Source organism: Lynx rufus, unplaced genomic scaffold (genome assembly GCF_022079265.1).
Source record: "Lynx rufus isolate CCGP_SWC_20201006 ecotype Redwood Valley unplaced genomic scaffold, mLynRuf1.p SCAF_15, whole genome shotgun sequence".
Lineage (NCBI taxonomy): Eukaryota > Metazoa > Chordata > Mammalia > Carnivora > Felidae > Lynx > Lynx rufus.
Window position 1 is genome coordinate 31,039,742 of NW_025814829.1, and position 27,085 is coordinate 31,066,826.

At 41.8% G+C, this 27,085-nt stretch overlaps 1 protein-coding gene and 1 non-coding gene across 4 annotated transcripts in view; one reads left to right on the forward strand and one right to left on the reverse strand.

Annotated features, from left to right (window-relative positions):
- Nucleotides 1–27,085, forward strand: part of HHAT (hedgehog acyltransferase) — a 299,112-nt gene that overhangs the window by 1,229 nt on the left and 270,798 nt on the right. For all 3 annotated transcript variants that reach the window (XM_047077282.1, XM_047077283.1, XM_047077284.1), the window contains exon 2: nt 12,021–12,088. In XM_047077282.1, coding sequence (XP_046933238.1) covers nt 12,021–12,088 — 68 coding nt within the window. The remainder of the gene's footprint in view (nt 1–12,020; nt 12,089–27,085) is intronic.
- On the reverse strand, nt 20,563–20,679 carry LOC124510534 (U5 spliceosomal RNA). Its single transcript, XR_006961733.1, has one exon. It is a non-coding gene; the product is annotated as a U5 spliceosomal RNA (small nuclear RNA).

Sequence of the window (27,085 nt, forward strand, 5' to 3'; positions counted from 1 at the left end):
TTGTTTTCTCAAGTCTGGCCAAGTATTTGCATTCCCCTACTGGAGCCTTTGAGCTCCCAGGACCCATGTAGGAGGAGCTAACCTACTCTATGTCAGGCACTGTATTAGATACTTCATGTATTGTATCTTGTCTCATTTAATCTTTAGAACAGCCCTATGATATGGTATATTTATTACTTTGAAGACACGTTTGGCAGCAGAAACACAGCCTCCAACATCATTGTTACAAGCCTCGTATTGTGTCTAGATAGCGTCAGAGAGCTGGCTCCTTCTACCATGTCCCTCTGCCATCTTCATCATGAGGCTTCACCTTATGAGGCAGTCTTTTCCATAAATTGATGTCCGTATTCCAGATTTTGGCCATTCTAGTAAGTGTGTAAGTGGTATCTCATTGTTTTAATTTGCATTTCCCTGATGTAATGTGGAGAATCTTTTCATATGCTTATTGCCATAAGACTGTATATATGTATATACATATACACATACAAACATATATATATATATGTATATATATATATATAGTCTTATTTGGTGAGGTGTTCAGGTATTTGCCCATTTTTTAATTGGGTTGTTTATTTTCTTTTTGAGTTTTAATAGCTCTTTGTGTATTTTGGATAACATGTCTTTTGCAAATATTTTCTTCCGGTCTGTGGCTTGTCATCTTACTCTCTTGATGGTGTCTTTTACAGAGCAGATACTTTAAATTTTGGTTAAGTCCGGTTTACCAATTGTTTCTTTCATGCATTGTGTCTTTGGTATCTAAAAAGTAATTCCCATAGCCAAGGTTATCTAGATTTTCTCCTACCTTATCTTCTAAGGATTCAGTAGTGTTTATATTCAGATCTATAATATCCATTTGCTGTTATTTTTTGTGAAGAGTGTAAAGTCTGCATCTAGATTCAGTTGTTTTGCATGTGGACATTTAGTTCCAGCATTTGTTGAAAGAATATCTCTTCTCTGTTGTATTACCTTTGCTCCTTGTCAAAGGTCAGTTGACTGTATCTATGTGGGTCTTTTTTTGGCCTTTCTATTCTGTTCCATTCACCTTTTTGTCTGTTCTTTCATCAACACCACGGTCTCTTGAGTCATAAGGCTTTATAATAAGTCTTGAATTTGGGGGGCACCTGCTGGCTCAGTCTGACTTTGGCTCAGGTCATGATCTCACAGTCTGTGAGTTCGAGCCCTGTGTCGGGCTCTGTGCTGACAGCTCAGAGCCTGGAGCCTGCTTCAAATTCTGTGTCTCCCTCTCTCTCTGCGCCTCCCCCACTTGTGCTCTGTCTCTCTCTCTCTCATAAATAAATAAACATTGAGAAAAAATTAGACTCAGTATTCTTTAAAAAAAATAATAAGTCTTGAATTTGGGTGATATTAGTCCTCTCACTTTGTTCTTGTCCTTCAATATTGTGTTGGCTATTCTGGATCTTTTGCCTCTCCATATAAACTTTAGAATCATGTTGTCATTATCCACAAGAGAGCTTCCTGGGATTTTGGTTTGGATTGCATGGACTCTATAGATGAAGTTGAGTAAGACTGACCTCTTAACAATATCCATGAACATGGAATATCTCTCAATTTGTCTTTTTCGTTTTTTTATTTCTTTCATCAGAGTTTTCTAGTTCTCCTAACGTATAACTTGTATGTATTTTGTTAGATTTATACCTAGTTTTTTCACTTTTTTGGTGTGCTAGTGTAAATGGTATTGTTCTCAGTTTTAAATTTCACTTGTTTGTTTCTCATATGTAGGAAAGCAACTGACTTTTGCGTATTTATTTTGTATCCTGCAACCTTGCTATAATTGCTTATTAGTTCCAGGAGTTTTTTTTGTAGATTCTTTGGATTTTCTACATAGATATTTATATTATCTGCATACAAAGACAGTTTTATTTCTTCCTTTCCATGTTGTATACCTTATTTCATTTTCTTAGTGCACTAGCTAGGACTCCCATTATGATATTAAAAAGGAATGGTGAGAGAGGACACTTTTGCCTTTTTTCTGATCTTAGTGAGAAAGCTTTCTGACCGTTAAGTATGATGTTTACTGTATGTTTTTTGTAGATGTTCTTTATCCAGTTGAGGAAGTTCCCTTCTATCTCTAGTTTGCTGAGAGTTTTTAATCATAAATGAGTGTTGGATTTTGTCAAATGCTTTTTGTGCATATATTGATATGATCATGTGGTTTTTCTTTTTTGTCTTATTGATGTTATGGATTACACTAATTCATTTTTGTGGTCTGTGAGACTTTGTTTTTAGCAAACCTCTCCTGGACTCAGCAGGGCAGGTCTGCTCTGTGTTAGCTGGGGCTGCAGGCATCTGGTGGCTCACTCAAATGGCTGGCCAAGACCTCAGTGGGGGGCTGTCAGCTAGCATGCAGAGGTTCTGTCTGCATGGCTCTCCACATGGCTTACATTTCTCCTAACAGTGCAGCTGGGTTCAAGAGGGAGTACTGCAAGTGCACAAAAGCAGAAGCTACAGATCTCTTGAAGCTCAGCCTGGGAAGTTGTACAGCTCACCTCTACCTCATTTATTGGTCAAAGCAAACCACAGCGCCAGTCCAGATTCAGGGGGAGGAAAGACTATACCTCCATATGGCTGGAGCAGCACGCCTGTGCATGGAATGTATGGCAGTCATCTTTGGAGTCTCTTTACCACAATGTTTGTTGTATTTCTTTACCTAGATGAGGATGCAGAGGCTGAAAAATATAATTTATCCAAGGTAACATGTCTAGTAAGTTCCAGTGGAACTGCGTTTAAACTCCATTGTGTTCAACTCTAGCCCCAATATTTTATCCTATTCTGCCTCTCCTATTTATTGATAATTTAATTCCTAAAGCACCTTACTTTAAAAGAGGAAGCTCTTCTATCTATTCTATTAAATTTTAAAATTGTATCCCACTGGAATAAAATTTTCCCTTTCTGTGTCATGGGAGCTGCTGGGATCGGGGTGGAGGGAATCCTTCTGTGGATAGCACAAAGCTTTTCTACACCTCAGCTGACCCAGAGGTGGTCATGCTGTTTGACTTACTGTTTGTCTTACTGTCTAATTTGGGGAAAAGTGCTGTTTACCCACACGGTAGAAGTAGGTCACTGGGAAAACTGTCTTCTGTAAACTTTTTTGGGACATTTGTATCTGGAGCAAATATAGTGCCTAAAACATATTACAGGCTCAAAACTTACCCGTTAAGTGAAATGCCACCAGTGGGCATCTGCACGGCTGCTTTCTCTGGGCATGGAGCAGGCATCCTGTTCACTGTGCTCTTGTCTGTGGAAGCACGGTTGCCAGGCCATTAGGGACAGCAGACTGATTTTAATGGCCTTAGTCAAATGGAATCTTTTGGTAAATTCACAGCAGGGACTGAACAGAGCACCCCTTCTTCCTCCCTACTCTACCAGGCGTAGAGCATCTCCAAGTCATCTGGAAATACGTGGGGTGGGGTGGTGGTGATCTGCTATGCTTGGTGACCTCTCCCCTGGCGCTCGACAGCGTTGTGGCTAATCCAGACCTACTGCGCTAAGTTTATGCCCTTGTGGTTCAGTAGATGTAGAACACTTTTATGTCTCTCTGCATACACTTAACATGAAGAAAGAGGAGATTATGCCATGTGGTAGCTCTGTTAATGCTTACACCTAAAAGAGGGCCGTGTATTGTTGTTTTCATGTCAGTCTGGTGTAATTCTTGACATGAAAACAGTTGAATTATCTGTGAAAACCTGAATGCTGTGAGGTCACCTGGGAAGACATCTGGGAAGGGAAGTCTTAGACTCCTGTTTCAATTTATTTATTGGTTTATGTTCAAATTTATTTCTTCTTGTACCTATTTTGACATTTTGTAGCTTTCTGAGGATCTATACGTTTATGTGGGTTTTCAGTTTGGTTAGTGTATTGTTCATAATACTCGTATTTAAAAATATTTTGTTTCTGTGGTTTGCTTTTCTCTCTTATTGTGTATTTTGTTTTACATCTTCTCCTTCACTGTCTCCCTAACTTCCTCCCTTGTTTGTCTTTTCATCCCTCCTTCCCTCCCTTCCTTCTAGTTTTTTGCTTTGATCAACTGTGCCAGAGAGCTTATGAATCTTTTCAGTTTGTGGTTTTGTTAGATTTTCTCAGTTGTTTCCTTTTTTTTTTTTCTTGGTTCATTGATTTCTTTTTTAGTTTTTAATTTTTTTAAATGTTTATTTTTGAGAGAGAGCGAGGGAGCAGGGGAGGGGCCGAGAGAGAGGGAGACACAGAATCCGAAGCAGGCTCCAGGCTCTGAACTGTCAGCACAGAGCCCGATGTGGAGCTCGAACCCACGAACTGTGAGATCATGACCTGAGCTGAAGTTGGATGCTTAACTGACTGAGCCTCCCAGGCGCCCCAGTTCATTGATTTCTGCTTTTATTTCCTTCCTTATTGTTTCTTTGGGTTTGCTCTCTTCCATTATGTTCTAACTGTATGAGTTGAATGGTTATTTTATAAGGAATCTCTTTGTATTGTTGTATTGTACCTGATAGCTTTTCTCAGAAGCATTTCTGGAAGAAGGATTTCCAGAGGAGTCATTGAGTCAAACTGCATGAATATTTTTAAGGTTTTAGACAGATTTCCCCTTCTCCAAGAAGGTTGTGCCAGTAATATTTCTTTTGGAGAACATAACTCTTCTTGTATTTCAGCAACTTGAGCTTTCTTCTTTAACCCATCTCCTATGTATCTGGTATATCATATGAAGTGAAAAAATTAAAATTTTCCCAAATAGATAACCAAACACAATTAACTCTTTCTATATTGAATTATGATGCAGTCTTTTTTTTTTTTTTTAATTTTTTTTTCAACGTTTTTTATTTATTTTTTTTGGGACAGAGAGAAACAGAGCATGAACGGGGGAGGGGCAGAGAGAGAGGGAGACACAGCATCGGAAACAGGCTCCAGGCTCCGAGCCATCAGCCCAGAGCCTGACGCGGGGCTCGAACTCACAGACCGCGAGATCGTGACCTGGCTGAAGTCGGACGCTTAACCGACTGCGCCACCCAGGCGCCCCTGATGCAGTCTTGATCATTGTTTAATATTTTTTTCTTTAAATGTTTATTTTTGAGAGAGCAAGCACGTGCTGGCTGTGAGCGAGCTAGGGAGGGGCAGAGAGAGGGAGACACGGAATCCCAAGCAGGCTCCATGCTGTCAGCACAGAGCCCAGTGTGGGTCTTGACCTCACAAACCGTGAGATCATGACCTGAGCCTAAATCAGGAATCAGGCACTTAACCGACTGAGCCACCCAGGCGGCCCAATCATTGCTAAATTCTTACCTATACCCCAGATTGTTTGAAGGGTGGGCATGTCTTCTCTGTTTCATTGATTTCTCAATCAGTTCACACATCATTAACTGCACGGTTTTAATTAAAAATGCTTTATAAAATATTTGAGTATCTGATAAAGTTACTATTCATCCTTCTTCATTTCCACACTTAGCTATTCTTACTGGTTTATTCTTCTTGTATACATATGTGAAACTGTTCAAAAAAAAATCTCAACAGGATTTTCATTAGAATTACAGTAAGCCTAGAAATTAATTTGTAAATAATTAACATTCTTATAATATTGTACTTTTTCACCCAGGGATATGGTATTTTTTCTTTGTGCATTCAAGGTCTATTGTTTCCCTCAATAAAGTTTCCTGGCCTTCTTCATAATAGGTCCTGCAAAAATTTCTATTCAGAGTCTTTCTTTCTTTTTTTTCCTTTTATGATTGGGAAATTTTCCTATTGTATTTCCTGTAACTTGTAGCTAATTATTTCTGGTCTAAAGGTATTTATTTTGATTTGTGTATGTTATATTCCAACAGTTTATTGAATTCTCTTAATGTTCCATTAACTTATCTTTGATTTTTCCTGATTTTTGTGTTTAGACAATATCATCCACAGCTGATACTAATGGTTTTGTTTAGCTGGGCCTTTTAGAACAATGTAGTAGTTGAGAAAGAATGCTATTTTTAATTCTAACTTAAAAAAATTAAGTTTATTTATTTATTTTTAACGTTTATTTATTTTTGAGACAGAGAGAGACAGAGCATGAACGGGGGAGGGTCAGAGAGAGGGAGACACAGAATCTGAAATAGACTCCAGGCTCTGAGCTGTCAGCACAGAGCCCGACACGGGGCTCGAACTCACAGACCGCGAAATCATGACCTGAGCCAAAGTTGGCTGATTAACTGACTGAGCCACCCAGGTGCCCCTAAGTTTATTTATTTTTGACAGAGACAAAGTATGAGCATGAGCTGCGGAGGGGCAGAGAGAGAGAACGAGAGGGAGACACAGAATCCGAAGCAGGCTCCAGGCTCCAAGCTGTCAGCACAGAGCCTGACGCGGGGCTCGAACTTGTGAACTGTGAGATCATGACCTGGGCTGAAGTCAGACGCTTAACTGACTGAGCCACCCAGGTGACCCAATTTTTAATTCTAACTTTAATGGAAATCCCTCTATAGTTTTTACCATTACTGAAAAATTGAGTAAGTTTTGCTTTTTTTTTTTAAATCATGCTAATGAATCTAGTTAGCCCCCTTTACTAAATTATTAAAATTAGTAATAAATGTTGAATTCATTTTTAAAGCAACTATACAGATGATTGCATAGTTTTCCCTTTTCAAGCTGTTGGCATGATATTTTAAAGTAATAAATTTTGCAGTCTAGTTTATATGGATTCCTACATCAAACCTACTTTGACCATGGTATTTTCAAATACATGCCTTGTTTCCAAGTTTTTTTCTTTTAGTTAATTTCTAAGTGAGATTCGTTGGTCTGTAGTTTTATTTTCCACTTAATCAGATTTCAGTATTGGCATTCTGTTAACTTTATAATAGGAATGGAGAAACTTTTCATTTTCTGTCATGTTATGGAACTGTTTAAATAGTGTGCGAAATGTCAGCATCAAAGTTTGATATTCTTCACTTGTAAGTTTGTCTGGGCATGGGGTCTCTGGAAATAGATAGATTCACTGAAAACTTCAATATCTTTCAGTTATTTCAGGTTATATTTAGGTTTTCTGAAGTCAGTTCGAGTAATTTGCACTTTTCTTTTCTCTCTGATTTTATTTTTAAGTAATCTCTATACCCAACATGGGGCTCAAACTCACACGCCTGAGATCGAGTCATGTTCTCTGCCTACTGAGCCAGCAAGGCGCCCTATATTTTTCCATTTCCTTGAAATTTTCAAATGTATTGACATCCAGTTGTAGGTCATATAATGTTTTTGTTTTTAATTTTTTAAAAAAAATTATTAAAAAATTTTTTTTTAACATTTATTTATTATTGAGAGACAGAGGGAGACAGAGCATGAGCAGGGGAGGGGCAGAGAGGGGGAGACACAGAATCCGAAGCAGGCTCCAGGCTCCAAGCTGTCAGCACAGAGCCCGATGTGGGGCTCGAACTCATGAACCATGAGATTATGACCTGAGCCAAAGTTGGACACTTAACCAACTGAGCCACCCAGGTGTCCCATGTCATACAATGTTTTGAAACCTACACGTCTCATTTTTTTTTCCTGCTTTAGGGAATTTACAAAGGTTTTGTCTATTCAGCGTATTTGCTTTCTCAAAATACAATCTCTTGGGTTTATTTATAAATTCTACCACTTTTTTCCTGTGACGATTATTCTGTAATGAACAGTAGGCTACCCTAGATCCTTTTGGCTTTACAGAGCCCAGGCTTAGCTGTTATGCTGTGCTCTCTGCCTGAAAAGTTGGATATTAGGATTAGTTGGATATTAAACAGGATGGTGTTTTCCATAAATTGGCATTTCCATTTCACAGACATTTTATTTTTGTTTTTAAAAATCTTCAGTGGGCCGAGGTTAATGTTTCTCTAAATAAACTCCATGGCACCAGGAAGCCCTGATATTTAAGCAAACATGCAACAAATGATTTGAGTTGCCACGTCCAATTTCTTTGTTTATATACTAGTTGTTCTTAAAGTGGGATACAACTGTAGTTGAGCATTTTCACCTTTACCTGTTGTTTATTCCTACACTCACCTGTGCTTATCACTTACCCCTAGTGTTTGTTTATGAGGAAAGGATATAGCAGCACGTTTAGAGATTCTTTGTCACGTTCATACAACACACTAACTACTCATGAGGGATGGGCTTTGTCATCAGGAGAAAAGTTATCCTCCCTGCTTTTTTGACTAGAGGAATTTGGTTGCAAGACGAACCGGCAACTCTGGAGGGCCCAGTTCTGGGAGGAGAAATGGGGGGGCTACCACTGGTCCTGTTTTCCAACAGGTGGCCTTGCCCTTATACTGTGGAAGGGGCCACTGGGGACCCTTTAGTCAACAGGTCTTTTGTGAAAGGACCCAAATGCATAGCCCCTGTGGGAGCCAAGAAGTGGACAGCCTATCTTTGTGGCTAGCATCAGTAGTGTGGTGTCACAGCTCGGGCTCCTAGTGATCTGTTTGGCAATGCTTCATGTTAGAGTTGACCCTCTTTCCCCTGTCACCTGTGGCCAAGGTCATAGGAAACATTTGAGTTCCGGCTTTCCTACTCGGAATCTAAGCTTCCTGGCCTATCCTCTCAGGCTTGTCTGGCCTTCTCCATTGTGGACCCTGGCCCTCAAAGGAGGGGAGTGTCGGCTTCCAGAGAGGCTACTTTCTGAACACCTGCAGTAAACTTCTTACGGTGACTTGAGACAGGGCCTGGGCTGGAGGGCATTTGAAGGCAACCCTCAGTGTTGGACTCCACAGCTCCTCACTCGTCCAGCCGGGGCTCCCTGTTGTGTCAACACAAGAGAAATGCAGGAGCTTATGGCTTCCTCTTTGCTGGAGTGTTCCATCTCAGTCCCGGGCTGCTTCCTCCTTTCTCGGAGCCCTAAGGATTTCCATGCAAATCGCGCCCCTGGTGGCCTGGCTTCTTTCAGGTGAGTAGCAGATGAGCAGCCCTATTAGATTTGAAGGCTGTTTATGTTATATATTGCTTTGCATCCTATTTACATATTTGATTTGCTTTTGCTTGGGCTATTTCCAAATCAAGTTTTCATTCCCTTAGTGGGAATTGGGAGAAGGGAGGAGAGGGCCTCCCATTTCTCAGGAGTTGTCCTGGAAAAACCAGCACTTTGTCATCCTTCTCTATATTTCATGTGAATGTTTGAGAGGTGCTTACCATTAAATTCTCTTATCTTGAGAAGCCCATCTTTTCTGCTCCCTTTCTCCACTCATTTACTTACTGCCACAGTCTGCTGTACCCAGCGGCTTCCTAGAGAAATAAAGAATCAGTAGGAGCTGATTGGAATTTTTCAAATGCATAGAAACAGCAGGACATGTTAAGCCATGATTGGGTGTGCTGGTCCCTGGCAGTGGCTGGTGTCAGACGAGGGTGTGTGTGTGTGTGTGTGTGTGTGTGTGTGTGTGTGTGTGTGTGTGTTTCCCCCTCTTCCTGATTATTGCCCTCTAATTACCCCCACCCTACCCCAGAAATGGTTTCCTATCATAATGTTGAGGGTGAAAAGGGTAGGTTAGTTAGTGCTTTTAAGTAAATGGTTTACCACCACAGCTCATTGGCATCGATTAAAATGCAAATCCTCTCACTCAGTAGGTAGAATGGGGCTTTGATGTATCCTTTTGTTGGGTGGTGGTTGGAGTGGGGAGAATCAACAGCTGATTTAGTAATGAGGGCTCATCAGCAGAAATTGCTTCATTTCTATGCTCTCAGGCAGTTTTGTGGAGCGCGGAATTTTGGGAAATAGAACCAGGGCACCTCTAAGAAAGAGTTGGCTCTGCCCGACAGTCAGGCCTGTGTGGTGTGGAGAGAAATGCTCAGGCAGGGAAGGCTTCTCTCCATTTGCAGGGTCCTTTTGCTTGAGTGTGTGTGAGGTATGATGAAATCTCTTGCCTCTAGTATGGGAATATGGGATCCCTACCTGGAGGGTCTCGTTGGAGAGGTTCTGAGGGCTGAAGCTCTTCAGGAAGGATTTCCCGCTACGCGTTTTCAGCGGCCATTCTCTTCTCTCAACCAAGTTACATAGCAGCACATTGTCAACTAACTTAAGACGGTTTGGAGGCAGTGATTTCCAAAGGGGTTGCGAATGTATTTGTGTGTGTGTGTGTGTGTGTGTGTGTGTGTGTGTGTGTGTGTGTGTAGAAATCAGACGAGGGTGAATTGTAGAAATTCTCTAAACCTGAGAGAGGATTTTTGGTGGAGAGCTGTGCTGTCCAATACTGTAGCCATTAGCCATACAAGCACTCAAAATGTGACCGTTTCCAATTGAGATGTGCTGTAAGGATAACATGTATATTGGACTTTGAAGAATTAGTAAGAACAAGGAATGTAAAATGACTCATCCGTAATTGTTTAATACTGATTCCATGTTGAGATAAATAAAATATGCTAAAATTAATTTCATCTTTTTATATTTTGTATGACGGTGTCTCCTATAGTATTTCAGTTGGTCTGTAGGAATTCTTCTATCTGTGTAGGATTCCTTTTTCCCACTAGAGGGAGCTCTGTTCCAGTTTCAAGAAGTCTGATGCTTTAGCCTGTAAAATTTCACTGCTTCTGCGTTGTACTCTTAAAAAAGAAGAAAAAAGAAAAAGCAGGTTTCTGCTTTGTTTCAATTCTGCACAATTCTGATGTTTCTGGAGGTTGCTCTTTGTATGTTAGTGAAGCCAGAACAGAAGAGGCCAGAGGCCTAGAGGTTTTCCACCCTTTTTATGTTAATGAATTTTAGGAGGTTCCTGTTACTTTTATTTCTTTGTTGGATTGCAGAATGTTCTGTTTGTTTGTGGGCTCTTCCCTGGGACTTGAGTCTGTGCACAGTTCACACACACACACACACACACACACACACACACACACACACAACGTGATGTGTGTACAGCAGTAACAGAAAGGACCAGAGCCCTGCTGCAATCCCACATCTCCCAGCACCTCTTGGACCACTCGGGATACAGTGTGAATGTGTCCCCGAGTTGTGCCCTGGGGCACCCTGGGCCAGTGCTTACCACCCCTCCTTTTTCTGTTGTTCCTAGAGGCAGTATTGCCTGTGGTTGGAGGTTCGGGCTGCTGTTTGCCTCTAGTGTGTGTGAATCTGCCCCTGGATCCTACTGTGAAACCAGCATCATTTCGTAATTATTTTTTAATGACTGCACACTCACTTGGTTTTCCTGTAATCTTTCTGGGTAGTTCCTTTTTGGTTCTTCTGTGGCTTTTGTAGGGTGTTGGTCTGATGAGCATTGGTTTTCCCTGGTCTATGCACTCTGTGCCTTTTGGGGGCGATCTCAGCCATTCTGGTGGCTTCATCACCCTTATGCTGAGGACTCCTCAGTCTTCATCTCCAACTTAGGGTACTCGTGAGCTCCATTCATACCCATCGGGCTACCTACTGGACGTCGTACAGACACCTTAACATTCCTCACTTCCTTACATGGTATTCATCAGCACTGTTGTAATTTATCATTATTGGTTCGTCTCTCTTCCCTGGGGTACCATGAGCCCCAGGAGGGCAAAGGCCATGCCAGTCTTGTTTTGCTTCATTCCTGATATATATTAAATGTGGGCCTGGTTATTGTACACCGTTAAGAAGTATTTGAATGAATATTTTGTTATACTCTTTGTTTTAAACCAACTGTATGCTTATACTTACTACCATTATATGATTCCATTTTATAATCTTGTTAGCATTATGTCCATATCATGGAGCTGTGATCATCATTTTGTGGTGTGATCTGTTTAAGATAATTTTTCACCGGCTATACAAGTGAGGCATTTTTGCTAATTCCTCCCTTGGTTCCTGGTGCTGGAAGCTTTCTCTCTTGATCACTCTCCATTTGTGACCTTTATTACAAGTCGAAGGGGACATTTCTGTCAGCCCCACTACGTACGTAGTTCCAGGAACTTAGGTCACAGAAGGCTGGCACGGCAGGTCAAGGTGTGTGACCCATTTCCATGCCTGTAGCTGAGACCACCGGCAGTTTTTCCAGGATAGCACACTTTCTCTTCATGCGTCTCCTATTAAACCAACCCAGTTTTATTTAGATCTGTGACTAATGAAACACTGTTTTTCTTGTCAGAACGTGAAGAGGAACTGGACCGACAGTTTGACCTGGAGGCCGGCACTTTATTTGGAGGATTTAAGAAGGTACTTAGTGGGTAAATGATAAAGCTTCTCAATTTTCAAACCTCGTTTCAGTATTTTGCATCACTTTTGTATTTGGCCAGTGATGAGCTGTGTCTTTGTCTTTCTGAGAGCTTTGATAGATTTTTTAAATGATATAAAAACATTGCTTTTTTATTTTTATTTTTTTGCCATGGGTGGTGTGCCAGATGTATTTGAAGTTCCGTCAGTGTTTGTGGGCTGGCTTGGGATATAAAAGGATGCATTCCAAGTTCCGAACACCCGACTTACAAATGAACTTTTGGAAGACAATTCATTTCCAAACTGGGCACTGCCTGTGCTGATAGTTTTCTACTGTGAGAGTTGCAGGTCTTGCTTAGAATTGTAGCAATTTATTCAATTTCCATTTTGATTTTCTAGGGTAATCTGTCCCTTCTTTCCAGCTCTGGCTTTGTATGGAGCCACTCTATTAGATGGAAGGCCTATGTTTTTCTGGGACTGGGAAGAATGTCCTGCCTCGCGTGGGGCGCCATTCCTGGCTTTTTGTTCTACTCACCAGAAGTTCCCATGAAAAGTTGGGTGTAAATTGAGTTTTCATTCACTGCATCCATTTGTAAATGTTTCTGATTTAAATAAGCTTTTTTAGCGACCCCTGAGTGGCTCAGTCCCCTGAGGGTCGGGCTCTTGATTTTAGCTCAGGTCAAGATCTGACAGTTGTGAGATAGAACCCCATGTTGGGCCCCATGTTGGGCTCCACGTGGAGCCAGCTTAAGATTCTCTATTTCCCTCTGCACATGCTCACTCATGTTCTGTTTCTCTCTCTGTCTCTCAAAGAAAAAAAAAAAAAAGCCCTTTTAGGATATTAGTAAGACTGTAAAGTGGATGGTGTCATGCTCACTTCAGAGATGAAGAAATCTGGGAAACTTCTGCCATGGTGGAATTTGAGATGTAGCAGGAGGTAGCCCTTGTGAGCTTTAAGATCCACTCTTTAGCTCTTTAGAAATATTCCCCTGTTGGATCTTTTACAACAACAAAAAAATGGTGATCTCTCTTTTTAATTTTTTTTCCCTTCTCTCTTAGAGTTACAATTCAGGCGTTTCAGACAATACCGAATTGTTTGCCAGGGGCAAAAATAAACAAACCCATTGTAGACTAAGAGACTTTCAGCTCTTGAGAAGAGAAGTGATTGGGAGGCAGTGTGCGCAGCTGAACTGAGAGTCAGGCCCCAGCATGTTCTGGAGCTACCGCAGATTTCATTGTCAAGGGGCAGGCTCAGTCCTGCTGTGTGTGCCACTTCCAGACAAAGGGGCTTTGTCTTTGCTGACTTCCCAGCTCCTGTTGCCACTCCTTCAAGTCCAGCTGCTTGACTCCCTGCCAAGGCCACGGAGTCTGGGGGAGATGACCTTTGCTAAGGATTCTCCATGACAGACCACTCCCCCGCCCCCACCACCCATAACAGCGCTGGGGGAGGCGTGGGTGTCAACTTGCAGCACAACCCTGCCTTCCTGGAAAAGTGCACAAGGCACAGATGCATGCCCTTGGAGCTCCAAGGACTCCGTCTTTTTCCACTCTGAAAAATCTGTCCATCCCTCTGTTTATCTGACCATCCATCCATTTATCTGGTGCTATTGAGCACTTCTTGTTGTCCTCATCTTTCTATGTCTCATCCCTTGCAAATGGGTTGGGTAGTTTGGAGTCTTAGAATTTAGAGGGAAGACAGAGAGTTCTGGTGGATAGTCAACGGATGAGGGAAACTGACACTATGTTCTTGGTGAAGATCATAAAACAGACCCAGAGGCCAAATGTAGCATTAGGGAGTGCACGGATATCTGCTGAAAGTCTTGTCTCAGCTAATAGAGAGGCCAGATAGGTTCTGGACACTCCTTGCTGAACATTTCCTTTTGTTGAGGTTACAGGAGGTGGTAAGCAAATGCTACCCTGCTCCAAATTCTAATCAAAAGAAGCTATTTGGTGAGTGTAGGAATTGTGAACTTTAGACAAAAGCTTTAATGTTCTCTGACCAACCCATCCCTTAAATGTTAGGGTTGCTAAACTCAGTGCTACTGACATTTTAGACCACATAATTCTTTGTTGTGGGGGAGCTGTTCTGTACATTTCAGGGTGTTTTGCAGCCTCCCTGGACTGTACCAGCAACCACTGACCCAAGTCATGACCGTCAAAAATGTCTCCAGGCATTTACCAGAGTAACCGGTCTGCCGCAATAGTTAGGACCTCTCCCTGCACTGCCTTTGTCATTTCTGATTTGCCCTTTCTTTTGGTCATCCGGTTTCCTCTTCTGGATTGTGTCTCTCCCCTTCCCGGTCTGGTCCTTACTCCCTCTTCATATCCAAGCCCAGTTGTCTCCCTGTCACAGAAGCATTGCCTGGACCTCTAAGTTGGGGCTTCCGTGCTCATCATTCCTGACACTTCACTGCCTCTCTCTTTATCTCCTTCCACATGTACTACTTTTAATGAGTGTGTTTCTGTGCCCATGTCTGAACTGAGTGTTGGGGACACAGTAGTGAACCAGACAGACAAGGCTCCTGTCCCGTTGTCTCTTGGTGGGGACAGATGGACGGTAGGTAAGTGGACAATTGTAACAGCCACAGATTGAGCTAAATGATATGAAGCAAATAGATGCGGTGATGTGATAGAATGCTTTGGATTGTATCTTGTGCCCTATAATGATAAATGTATTTGGACAGTTGTATCTTATATTATCCATCCTTCACTAGACTGTGAGTCCCACAAGGTCAGGGCTGGGATTTAATCATTCTTGCCTCTTCAGTGCCTAGAATAGAAGAGGTGAGTGTTTTGTTGAATTTAACTGTGCCAGGTTGTGACACTGGAGTTAAATGCATCAGAACTAACTGCATCTGAATAGACATGTAGGTAAATGCTAAGTGCGCCCGTGTTTATAGTCAGGGTAGGGGGAGACCACTGCGGCCCAGGCGTTCAGAAACCGCTTTGGGGAGGAGGAAGTTCCCGCACTGCTGAGCTCCACAGAATGGTAGGATTTGGGACGGTCCTCAGTAGGGAGATGTTGTTCCAGAGGGGATCGCCATGACTGGAGAAGAGAAAGAAGCATTGGGGAGATGCTGACTCAAGATGGAGCTTCCTTGGATAGTGAAGGGGGTCTGGGCTGGACCATGGTCCTCCAGTTTTTGCTGATTAATAGTTTGGAGGATTATAGCCCAATCAGGAATGCCTTTGGGCCTGGTATAAAGTCAATCGCACTTGCTGAGACACCAGATGTGGTGGGAGAGCTTGTGTGGGTGCAGCCGTCGATGACTGCTCATGACCCATATGCTGAGACATTTGCATCCTTTGCAATATCTGCTCTCTGGGCCTAGAAGCGCCCTTCCCTGCAGGCTCCAGTGCTTCTTGGAGCAGTTGTGTGCTGGGAGCCCATGGGTGGCCAGGGATGGGTCCCGCCTGGTACCTTTCCAGTTCTGGCCATTCTCTGTCTTGGTGTTTGATGGTCCCCTTGTCTTTGTCTTCGTGCTGGTTTTCTTGCTGGTGGTCCCAAGAGATAAAGGAAACTTTTTCATGCCCATGTTCCTTGCCTGATATAGGAAACTTGCTTCTGGACAGGGTCTGAATCAAACTGATAACAAGCGAAACTCTATGTCAGGTCATACTGTCATGACTTCTTCCCCTTTTATCATTTCTGGTTCTGGTAGCATAATGGAAAGAGTGAAGGTTTGGAGTTGGTCGGACTTGAGTTCACAATGCATTTTACAGCATTTTGGAAAATGCTTTACCTCCTCTGAGCCTTAATTTTATTACACGGGAAGGGGAGGTTGTGGGGAAAGAGATGCTGGACAGAAAAGGCCCAGCATGTGTGTGCCTGGAGCAGAACGTATGCCCAGTACGTGTTGTTGTGCTTGTTATTTTTTACCTTCCATGGAAAACCTCCTTGTTTCAGAGTTGAGATTTGCTGATTCCCCTTCTCTGGCAAGCAGGTAATGTTCTGCAGAGAAGCATTTAAATCCAGAAGCAGACTGTTGCTGGAGAGAGCACTCAAAGGCCTAATGTAACACGAAAGATTTTACATGTAATTGATTCCTCCTTCTTTCCTGAAGACACTCCTTCCTGTGGCAGGTTCTGAAACTGGGGCATCCTTGTAGGTAAGGAGTTCTTTCAGAAGAAGAGGCAGAGAAGGATTTTCGGTGCCTGTCAGAGGGTTAGGAAGAAAAGACACGATCAGAGAAGGGAAGCTTGTTCAGTTAAGTCTTGGTGAGGAGAAAAGAGGTACTATTCTAAAGTACAGACAGTTTTTAGCTACTGAAGTTTTTGCCTGTACAGATTTTCAGATTCAGCTTAATTTTTAATTCCTCTGTATTTCAATACTTAAAAACACAACAAGCTCTGTTTTGATTCACTCAACAAATATTCCTTGCGAGTCTACTGTGTAAGAGGTTTGCAGGGGATGTGCTGGGTGTGGGGAGGCCAGGACATTCCGGGCTCAGTGTCTCTCCTGACTGGGCTCTGGGTTTGGGGGAAAGGTGACGATGGGTGGCGAGGCATGTGGTGCGACCCTCCGCGAGGCGTGCGGAAGCAGAAGGTGCATGTGACCTGGACTCATGGCAGTTCCAGCGGGGGTGCTGGGAGCCAGTGGGGAAGGTGGGTGAAGGGCGTAGTGTGCATTTGGACCTGGATGAGAGAGCGAGAATCATTCAGCTTGGCTGGGAGGCTGGGTGTGGGGAGGAGGCGTAAGATACAGGCTGACCACGAAGGCCCCTGGGCACCATGTGTGGAGTCCGGACTTTATTCAGAAGGCAGTGGACAGTCACTGAAGGGATTCGGGTCTTCTGTGGCCTCTTCCAGGAACCTTGTGATTTTCCTGCTTTGCCCACCCTGCACCTTTACCTTACCTCCCCTCAGCCCCCGAGATTTGTGCATCTCTGGAGTTAATGTCCGGGATGGGTTATCTCCTAATGTTACTCAGAACCCATTCATGGCCCCCCATTTCTGATGTGTGAAGTACAGACTCCATAGCTGACATTCAGGCCTAATTGTCCACTGACCCTACCTGGTTACAGCACCTTGGATCCTCGTGGTCACCCTTTGCTGCTACGTAACAGGATTGTCTGCCATTCCCTGCAGATGCCTTGATGTTTCCTACACATGACGCTTCCTGCGGGCTGGTGTGCACCTCCCCTCTGCTGGAGGAACAGCCCAGAGGGGACCGTCCCCGACTCCTCTCCCCTTGCTCCCGCCTCCGGTTGGCATTTCGTTCTCTCTTCTGTGAGTTCCATTCCCAGGACTCCTTCCTGAACTGTTGTTATCTAACCGTCATCTGTTGTAGATGTAAGAGGATCTTTCGTCTCCACCTCTCCCTGCCTGAGAGTCCACTAGTGTTTGTTGGATTACAGTGAACCCACCTGTCTTGTTGGGGGCTTACTGTAAAGGAACACTGGTCCCTCAGCAACATTGGCTTTGTTTCATGTGTGTAAATTCTGGCGGGTTTAGAGAGTTTAGGTTTTTTACCTCATTTTTGTTAAGCCATAGCCTCTCAAAGATGATGCCAGTGTCATTATATATCTCTGCCTCCCTCCATCTGATGGGAACAGATTAATAAGCACTTGGGCTGTGCGTGAGAACTTTAAGCCTATCCTTATTAACAGAAAATTGGATTTTATGCAGCTTTGCCCCTTCACAGAGGGGCTGCTCAGCAGAGGCAGATTCTTGTGCTCTCTGCCAGCCCCTCCAGGCAGAGAGAATGTGGGCTGAAGAATCTCCACATGGTGGGGCCAAGAAACCCACAGCCTGGTGATGGAAGGAAGGTTCACGAGCACACGTTGGGCTTGATTTCCCTCTTGTTAACATAAAGAACTCCTGCTTCTTACCTGTCAGTATACTCTTATCTAGCTTCATCCCAGCTGGATTTCCTTCTTGATGTGTGGCAGGACGAAACTGAGGTGGTGGTGACACAAACTCTCTGCCTTGTGTCCAAATGGGATCTGCGATGCAGATGGGTACACATCACATTTGCTCATTCACTCTGAGCCTACAGGCACCCTGCTCTGCCCTCCTCTCTCTCATATCCACTAGTTCATAGAAAATATTGTTTCATTATAAAGGCACTTGAAGAAGCCAGGGGAAATAAGGTGAAGTTAGAACCAAGAGTTTAGCTCTGCAAAACTAAACGTGTGTGTGTGTGTGAGAGAGAGAGAGAGAGAGAGAGAGAGAGAGAGAGAGAAAGAGAGAGAGAGAGAGAGAAGGGGAAAGGGAGAGGGATGAGTAGAAATGGGGTGTTTCCCATGAATACTTAGACCTTGCAGTGGGGAAATAGGTTTTGAGTGAGAAATTTCTTGGCCACAAAGCAGTCAGTTGACATGTGACTGTTTACTTACCAACTGCTTTGGGGCCCAGGCTGCGAGAGGTGCTAGAAGCTGAGAAGTAAGAGGTGTGGTTTCTTTCCTCAAGTTGCTTACACCGTGTCTGAGAATGCCAGGCTGACAGATAGCTTTAACAGGGCTGCTGCTGTCTGTGTTTAACAAAGGGGAGAGGCCTCAAGCAAACTGAACAGATACCAGTAATATACAGCCAGGACAACTGGCCCTATTTGTGTGTCCTGCCTGAAAATTGACCCTAGCATTACACTTAACGCAATGTTTCCAGGCGTGTGAGTGTCTCTTGTTAGTATAACCAAAAATTTCTGGGAGAATTTCTAACCTTGGAATGGCCAGAGAAGGCTCCCTGGAGGAGGCAGATTTGAGCTGAGGCCCTCCCTGGAGGGCCATGCTTTGAACTGACCCAAATCTGCTTGGTGGTTCAACAAAAGTCAGATTCTTCGGTTTTACTCTTAGTAGCTTCCAGCAGGTGGAGGTGGGTAGCAGTTAAATATCTTCCTGTCCCACAACTTTGCTGCCAAGTGGTATGTGCTGGGAAAAGAGTCTGGATATGAATTGTGCCATGTGTGCAACATTTATTAGTAGGCAGGTGCCAAACTTCCCATTAAACCTGTTCCTGAAAGCTCGAGAAGCCTCTGCTCTCTGACTTTAGGTTCTCCAACGAGCCACTTGCAGGAAGGATTCATCCGAGGCTGAGGCAGCCCTACTCTATGGTTGGGAGCAGATGCCCTGTGAGTCTGATCAGGGGATAGTCTTAGGACGTGAAGGGACATAGAACCAAAGGAGGGCTAGACTTAGGGCAATTTTCCCTGAAGCTCTGGGTGCTGGGCTTTTTTTTTTTTTTTTTTTTTTTGAGGGATGACCTTTATTTTTATATTTGAAGAGAGAATGATGATTTAATTCGCAGGGCATTTTAAATGATGGGTCAATAGTACTCCTCCAGGGACGCCCGGGTGGTTCAGTCAGTAAAGCATCCAACTCTTGACTTCGGGTCAGGTCATGATCTCTGGGTTTGTGAGCTTGAGCCTTGCATGGGGTTCTGTGCTGATGGTGCAGAGCCTGCTTGGGATTCTGTCTCCCTCTCTCTTTGTGCCTCCCCTGCTCATGCCCCCCCCCCCCCCCCCGTCTCTGTGTGTGTGTGTTTTCAGGGCTGAACTCACTATCCAAGTACTCTGAAGAGGGGGCCACTGGCTGAGGGACTGTTGTGCCTCATCCTTATGAAGAGTATTAGAGCCTGAGAAAATCTCTAACCCACCATATATATTGAACACCACTTTTTTCACTTATAAATTATTTATTTCTAACATTGCTTATGGTAATAGACTCTCAGGTGCGGCTTTAGATAACGATATTGGATATTATTTGAATTGCAGCCATCTGGGACTGGATTTCCGATTAGAGCCCTTCACATGCCAACTCACTCCTTCTTTCCGTGTTCTAACGGCATTCAGAGAGAAGCAGCAGATTCTTCTAGCCTAGGCAGTGTGAACTGTGGCCTGGAGCTGAAACTCGGGCAGAGATGCGGGGAGGAAGGGAAATGCTTCCTTCTCTCAGTAGTTTCCTAGAAGTAGTGCCTGTCAGCATTCTTTAAAAGGTTATTGCCTTTTAAAATCATGACATCACAGTTGGTAAGTCTCTGTTAAAAGAAGTTAGAAGCAGCTGCAGGGTGAGAGTGAGATCGAGATCGTGGGACTTGTGGGCGAAGATGTAAATAAAGGTGGGGGTGGGGGTTAGTTATTTCATCATTTGGCTCCCAGGTTTCATGAAAGCAAACCTCAGACCAAATTCTATCTCACAGACATTTATTAGGCAAGCAGAAGAAATCAGTCCCAGAACCCTATGAAATCCTTTTAGAGCTTGTGGTGCTGTGAAATTATATAGAGAGGGATTCCAAGCTATTTGTCATTAGAAGACCTTTCTAGTAAACTACTCACCCTTAATCATACAGTGAAATGCTTCTATCAGGTAATGTCCCTAATTAGAATCTTGCTATTTTAGAAGTCTGCTGAGTGTCACTCTGCTGACACTTAGCATAATGGCTTTTAAAGTTAGCAAAAGGGAAGATTTCACATGTTATGTAAGGACTTATTTTTTTCTCTTCCTCCTACAAGATTGGTCTTTTGTTACAACAACTGATACAGCCTTACACAGAGCAAGGCCTCAAAAAATTGTCAAAAGACTCAGAATTGTTTCTCTCCACGGAAATCTTTAGTAAAAGGCGAAAGATTTATTCGATCTGAAGAGAAACCAGAGTATGGCTTTGGGTTAGTCAATCTTAGTAGTCCACCAACCACAACTCCTAGTTCACTGATGGTGACTCTTTATCCATCAGTGCTACTCTCTACCCAAAGTTTGTACAAGAAATTCTGTAAGTATGCTTCTCATAGTTAGAAATATTGAGGTGGAAGAAATATTCTTTTAAATTTGAAAAGACTGTACTCTATGAAGGGTACTATGGGAATGCAAATGAGAAGCCTGAGTCATCCACTTTGAGAGTGTTCCACTTTGTAGTCACTGCCGCTCCTGGAGCCACCATTAGGGGGCGAAGCAGAAATCTATCTATATGCTTTGTCCTGGTTCAACCACAGAAACTAGTTTTAGCCCTTTTGTATATTGGGACTTTGAGTATGGTTCCATTCCTTTCCTTTTCTATCCCCTAACCACCAACACAAGCAAGATACAGAACCACAAGATACAGAACCCTCGTGCTGCTTCTTTCTAATCACACCCATCCTGTTCTCCCTGTCCCTAACCCATGGAACCAGTTACATTTTCCATCTCATAATTTTGTCATTTTGAGAATGTTATACAAATGGAATCATATAGTATGTAACCTTTTGAGACTGTTTTTTTTTTTTTCTTCCACACTCTAACATGACGTCCTTGAGATCCATCAAGTTATGTGTATCAGTAGTTCATTGCTTTTCACTGCAGGGTGTTAGTCCATGATGCAGATGGACCACACACTGTTGAACCATTCCATTGTTGAAGGGCATTTTGGCTGTTTCCAGTTTGGGGCTGTTATGAATGCATCTAATGTGAGTATTTGTGTACAGGTTTTTGTGTGGACATAAGTTTTAATTTCTCAGGCATAAATATCTAGGAGCTTGATTGCTGGATTGTACGATACAGGTATGTTTACTTTTGTAGAGAGCAGCCCAAACTATTTTTCAGAATGGCTCTACCATTTTACACTCCCACTAGTAATACATGAGATACTTAGTTTTTCTGCATACTTGCCAGCATCTGGTATTATTAAGACCCTAAATATTAGTTGTTGTGATAGCCGTGCAGTGATATCTCATGGTTTAATCTGCATTTCCCTAACAGTGATGTTGTACATCTTTTCATGTGCTTGTCATTTGTATATTCTCTTTGGTGAAATACTGTTCATGTGTTTTGCCAATTTTCCACCTGGATTGTTTATTTTTACTGTTGAGTTTAGAGAGTTCTTTATATAGTCTAGATACTAGTCCTTTGTCAGATTGGTGGTTTGTGAATATTTTTTTGGTCAGTAGCTTGACTTTTCATCCTCTTAGGGTCTTTCACAGAAGTCCAGTTTAGTAATTTTTTTTTCTCTTGTGGATTGTGCTTTCGGTGTCATTTCTAAGAACGCTTGGCCTAGTTGTATGGCTCATAGATTTTTTATTTTTTCCCCAGATGTCTCATAATTTTGCATTTTACATTTAAATACATGATCCATTTTTAGTTAAAATTTTTTTTAATATTCTTAAGTAATATCTTCACCCAACGTGGGACTCGAACTTACAACACTGAGCTCAAGAGTCATATGCTCTACTGACTGAGCCAGTCAGGCACCCCAAATTAATTTTTATCTTTGCTTCGGTAGAGGCTTATATATTATTATGTTTTTTGCTTATGGATGTCTAGTTGCTACAGCACCATTAATTGAAAAGACTATTCTTCATTTCATTGAATTGTTTCTATACCTTTGTCAAAAATCAATTTGCCAGGGGTGCCTGGGTGGCTTGGTTGCTTGAGTGCCTGACTTCCGCTAAGGTCATGATCTCACAGTTCATGGGTTCAAGCCCCGCATCAGGCTGTGCTAACAGCTCAGATCCTGGAGCCTGCTTCAGATTCTGTGTCTCCCTCTTTCTCTGCCCATCCCCTGCTCGCACTCTGTCTCTCAACAATAAATAAATTTAAAAAAATCAATTGGCCAGACTAGTATGGCTGTATTTCTGGGTTCTCACTTCTGTTCCATTGATCTGTGTGTCTGTCTTTCCACTGATGCCACATTCTCTAAGATTACTGGTAAGTCTTGAAATCAGGTAATATAATCTTTCTAATTTTATTCTCTTTCAAGATTGTTTTAGCTCATTTAGTTCCTTTGCCTTCCCATATACATTTTAGAATAAGCTTTTCTATGTCTACAAAACATTTTGCTAGGATTTCAATAGGAATTTTGTTAAAATGTTAGATCAATTTTGGGAACACTTATGTCTTTACTACGTTGACTCTTCAAGCCCTTGAGGGTAGCGTATTATTCTATATACCTCTTTTGATTTACTTGTGTTTGTAGTTTTTAGCATACAAATTTTATACATGTTTTGTTAGATTTATACCTATAATTTATACCTATAAAATTCCTTTTTTTTAACACTTAAAATTGTTTTTAATTTTATTTTAAATTTAAACTCTACATTTGGGGTTTGAACTCAAAATCCCAAGATCAAGAGTTGCATGTTCTTCTTTTTTTTAATATGAAATTTATTGTCAAATTGGTTTCCATACAACATCCAGTGCTCATCCCAACAGGTGCCCTCCTCAATGCCGATCACCCACCCTCCCCTCCCTCATGAGTTGCATATTCTACCAACTGAGCCAGTGAGACACCCCTAAGTGTTTAAATTTTGAGCAATTATAAATGGTCTTATAGTTTTAATTTCAATTTCTATGTTAATTGCTAGTATATAGAAGTATAATTCACTTTTATATTTTGATCTTATATCCTATGACTTTTCTGAACTCATTTATTATAGGAGGTGTTTTTTGTTTTCTCCCTTTTTTGATTTGTCAAGGTTTTCTACTTGGACAACCAAATGAGGATAATTTTATTTCTTAATTTTCAATCTGTATGCCTTTTATTTTCTTATTGTACTGGCTAGGACTCCCAGTATTATGTTTAGTAAGAGTGATGAGAGTCTACATCCTTGTCTTTTTCTTATTCTTAACCATTCAGGCTTCACCAATAAGTTTGATGTTTCTGTATATTTTTTGTAGATATTCTTTATCAAGTTGAGGAAGTTCCTCTCTATTCCTAGTTTTCTGAGAATTTTTATGAAAGAGCATTGAATTTTGTCAGATATGTTTTTCTGTGTCAGTTGATATGATCATGGGATTTTTTTTCTTCAGAATATGTTAATATGGTGGGTTACTTTGATTGATTTTTCGATATTAAATCAGCCTTCTATCCCTGGATAAACCCACTTGGTTGTAGTGTATAATTTTTTTATACATTGCTGGAGTTCATTGGTTAATGTTCTGTTTAGAATTTTTGTGTCTATATTCATGAGGGATATTGGACTGTAGTTTCTCTCTTTTGGTACTGTTGGATTTTGAGCAATTATATATAGTCTTGTGTTTTTAACTTCAGATTTCATGTGTTTATTGTGAGACTTGCAAAATGTGTTAGTGTTTCCCTCTTAAAAAGAACATCTTTAGATGTCTAATAGAATTCTTCAGTGAAACCACTTGGGACTAGAAATTTCTTTTTAGGGAGTTTTTAAATTATGAATTTAATTTTTTTGGTAGTTGAAATGATATATTTTGTATTGGGTGAGTTTTGGTAGTTTGTGCTTTTCAAGGAATTATTCTATTTTATCTAAGTTGTCAAATGTATATGGAGTTGTTCATAATATCCCTTATTAGCCTCAGTTTCTGTGGAGCTTGGTGATATCCTGTTTCATTCCTGATATCTGTAATTTAGGCTGTCTTCTCTTATTCTTTCTCCATTTGCTAGAGATTTGTGAACTTGATTTTTACAAAGAACTAGCTTTTCATTCCGTTGATTTTTCTGTTTCCTTGATTTCTGCTCTTATCTATGGTTCCTTCTTCCTGCTTACTCTGAGTTTATTTTGCTCATTTGTTAGTTTCTTGAGGTGGTAGCTTAGAGTTTTGAGACTTTTACTCTTTTTTTTTTTTAAATTTTTTAACATTTATTTATTATTGAGAGAGGCCGAGCATGGGGCAGGGGGGAGGGCTATTTAGAATGGGTTATTTAGAAGTATGTTGCTTAATTTCTAGGTGTTTGGAGATTTTCCTGTTATCTTTCTGGTACCGCTTTCTGGTTTGATTCCATTGTGGTCAGAAAATATACTGCGTATGATGAAATTCTTTTAAATTTGTTGATTTGTGTTATGGCCCAGGATATAGTCTATTTTAGTGAATGTTCCATGGATCTTTAAAAAGAATGTGTGTTCTGATGCTGTTGGATGGAATGTTCTATAAATGTCGATTAGATCCTGTTGGTTGGTGGTAAGTTTTCCTGTATCCTTGGTTTTTCTGTCCAGCAGTTTTATCAACTGTTGAGAGAGAGGGGTGTTGAAGTCTTCAGCTGTAATGGTGGATTTGTCTTTCCTTTTCTGTCATTTCTTCATGGATTTGACAGCTCTGTTATTTGGTACAGACACATTTAGGGTTGTTATGTCTTCTTGTCGGATTTACCCTTTTATCATTATTGAATGATCCTTTTGAGCCTGGTGATTTTCTTTCACCAAAGTCGTCTTGATCTGATATTAATATAGTGACTGCTGCTTTCTTTTGTATGGTGTATCCTTTTCTATCCTTTACTTTCAGCCTACCTGTATTTGAAATGAATTTTTATAATTTATTTTTCAGTTTATTTTGAGAGAGACCACGAGCTGGGGGGAGGGGCAGAGAGAGAGAGGGAAGGAGGGAGAAAGGGAGAGAGAATCCCAAGCAGGCTCTGCAGGGTCAGTGCAGAGCCGGATGTGGGGCTCAAACCCAAGAGAGTATGAGACACAACCTGAGGGGAAATCAAGAGGTGGATGCTCAACCAACTGAGCCACCCAGGCGACCCTAATGTGAATTTTTATAGACAGCATAGATTTGGATCATTTCCTAAAAATTCATTCTGCCATTTTCTTTTCATTTAAAAAAAAATGTTTAACATTTATTCATTTTTTCAGAGGCAGAGAGAGACAGAGTATGGGGGGAGGGGCAGAGAGAGGGAGACACAGAATCAGAAGCAGGCTCAGAGCCCATTGCGGGACTCGAACTCAAGACTGTGAGATCATGACCTGAGCCAAAGTTGGACGCTCAACAGACTGAGCCACCCAGGCGCCCCTGCCATTTTCTTTTAATTGGTATATTTAATTTGATTTGGGTTCATTCAGCATCTGTAGGTTTATGCCTTTTATCAAATTTGTGTGGTTTGTAGCCATTATTTTAATTTTTTTTTTTTCAGCCTTACATTTTTTTCCTTTCCTTCCAGGATTGCAGTGACATGAAAGTTATATCTTTTATAATTGTACCACAGGACTCTGAGGTTCTGTTTATTTTCTAAGCCTATTCTGTTTCTCAGATTGTATAATTTCTATTGACCTATCTTTAGGTTCAGTGATTCTTTTCCTAAGTCATCTGCTCTATGAAGCCCATCTGTGGGTTATTTTATTTTGTTTATGTCATTCCTCAAATCCTGAGTTTCCTAGCCAGGCTGCTTTCTTCTTTTCATCTTTCAGAGTCGTCTTATGTTTGTTTTATAGTTATATCCAGAGTTTTTAGCTATCCTTAATGGGAGGATTAGGGAGACAGGAGTTTATTATACAAGGGTGTGATACAAGATACATGTGAACGTCACATGGAAGAAGTACATAGGCGGGATCTGTGGAAGGGGTGTGGGGCTTCCATGCCCTTTCCAGGAGCGCCCTCTCCCAGCATCTCCGTGCATTCACCAACCCAGAAGCTCTGTGAACCCTGGTACTTGTGGAACTTTGATGGAGGCTTCCTCACCTAAGCATGAACATTCATTTGACTTCCAGCCTGCCTCCCCTCTCTGGAGAGGGGGTGGGGCTGAAAATTCCAAGCTTCTAATCATGGCTTAGTCTTTCTGGTGAGCAGCCCTCATCTGGGAGGCCACCAAGAGTCACCTTGTTACAACAAAAGGTGTTCCTCCCAACCAGAAAATTCCAAGGGAATTAGGAGCTCTGTGTCAGGAACTAGGGTCAAAGACCAAGTATTAGAACAAAAAATGTTCCTATGCTCTTATTACCAGAAATTACAAGGGTTTTAGGAGCTCTGTGCCAGGCACTGGGAGCAGAGACCAGTATATGTAATTTCTCTTTCACAGGGAGGTGTCTCTTTGAGAGCTTGGGCAGCTAATGGGCAAAGGGGACAGATAGAAAAGGTGTGTGGGAGAACCCTTCATATATTCTGCCACTTCCCTGGTCTTTAATGCAGTGTGTAAAATTCAAGGAAAAAAATGGTATCTGGGATGATGAAGACTTGCCCTCCTGTACCCCCTGGAAAGATGACAAAAATGTTAGTTTTTCTTTTTTATCACTCATATCTTTCTTTTAAAAAATGTTTTAATGTTTATTTTTGAGAGAGAGATAGAGACAGGGACAGAGCACAAGTGGGGAGGGGCAGAGAGAGGGAGACATAGAATCTGAAGCAGGCT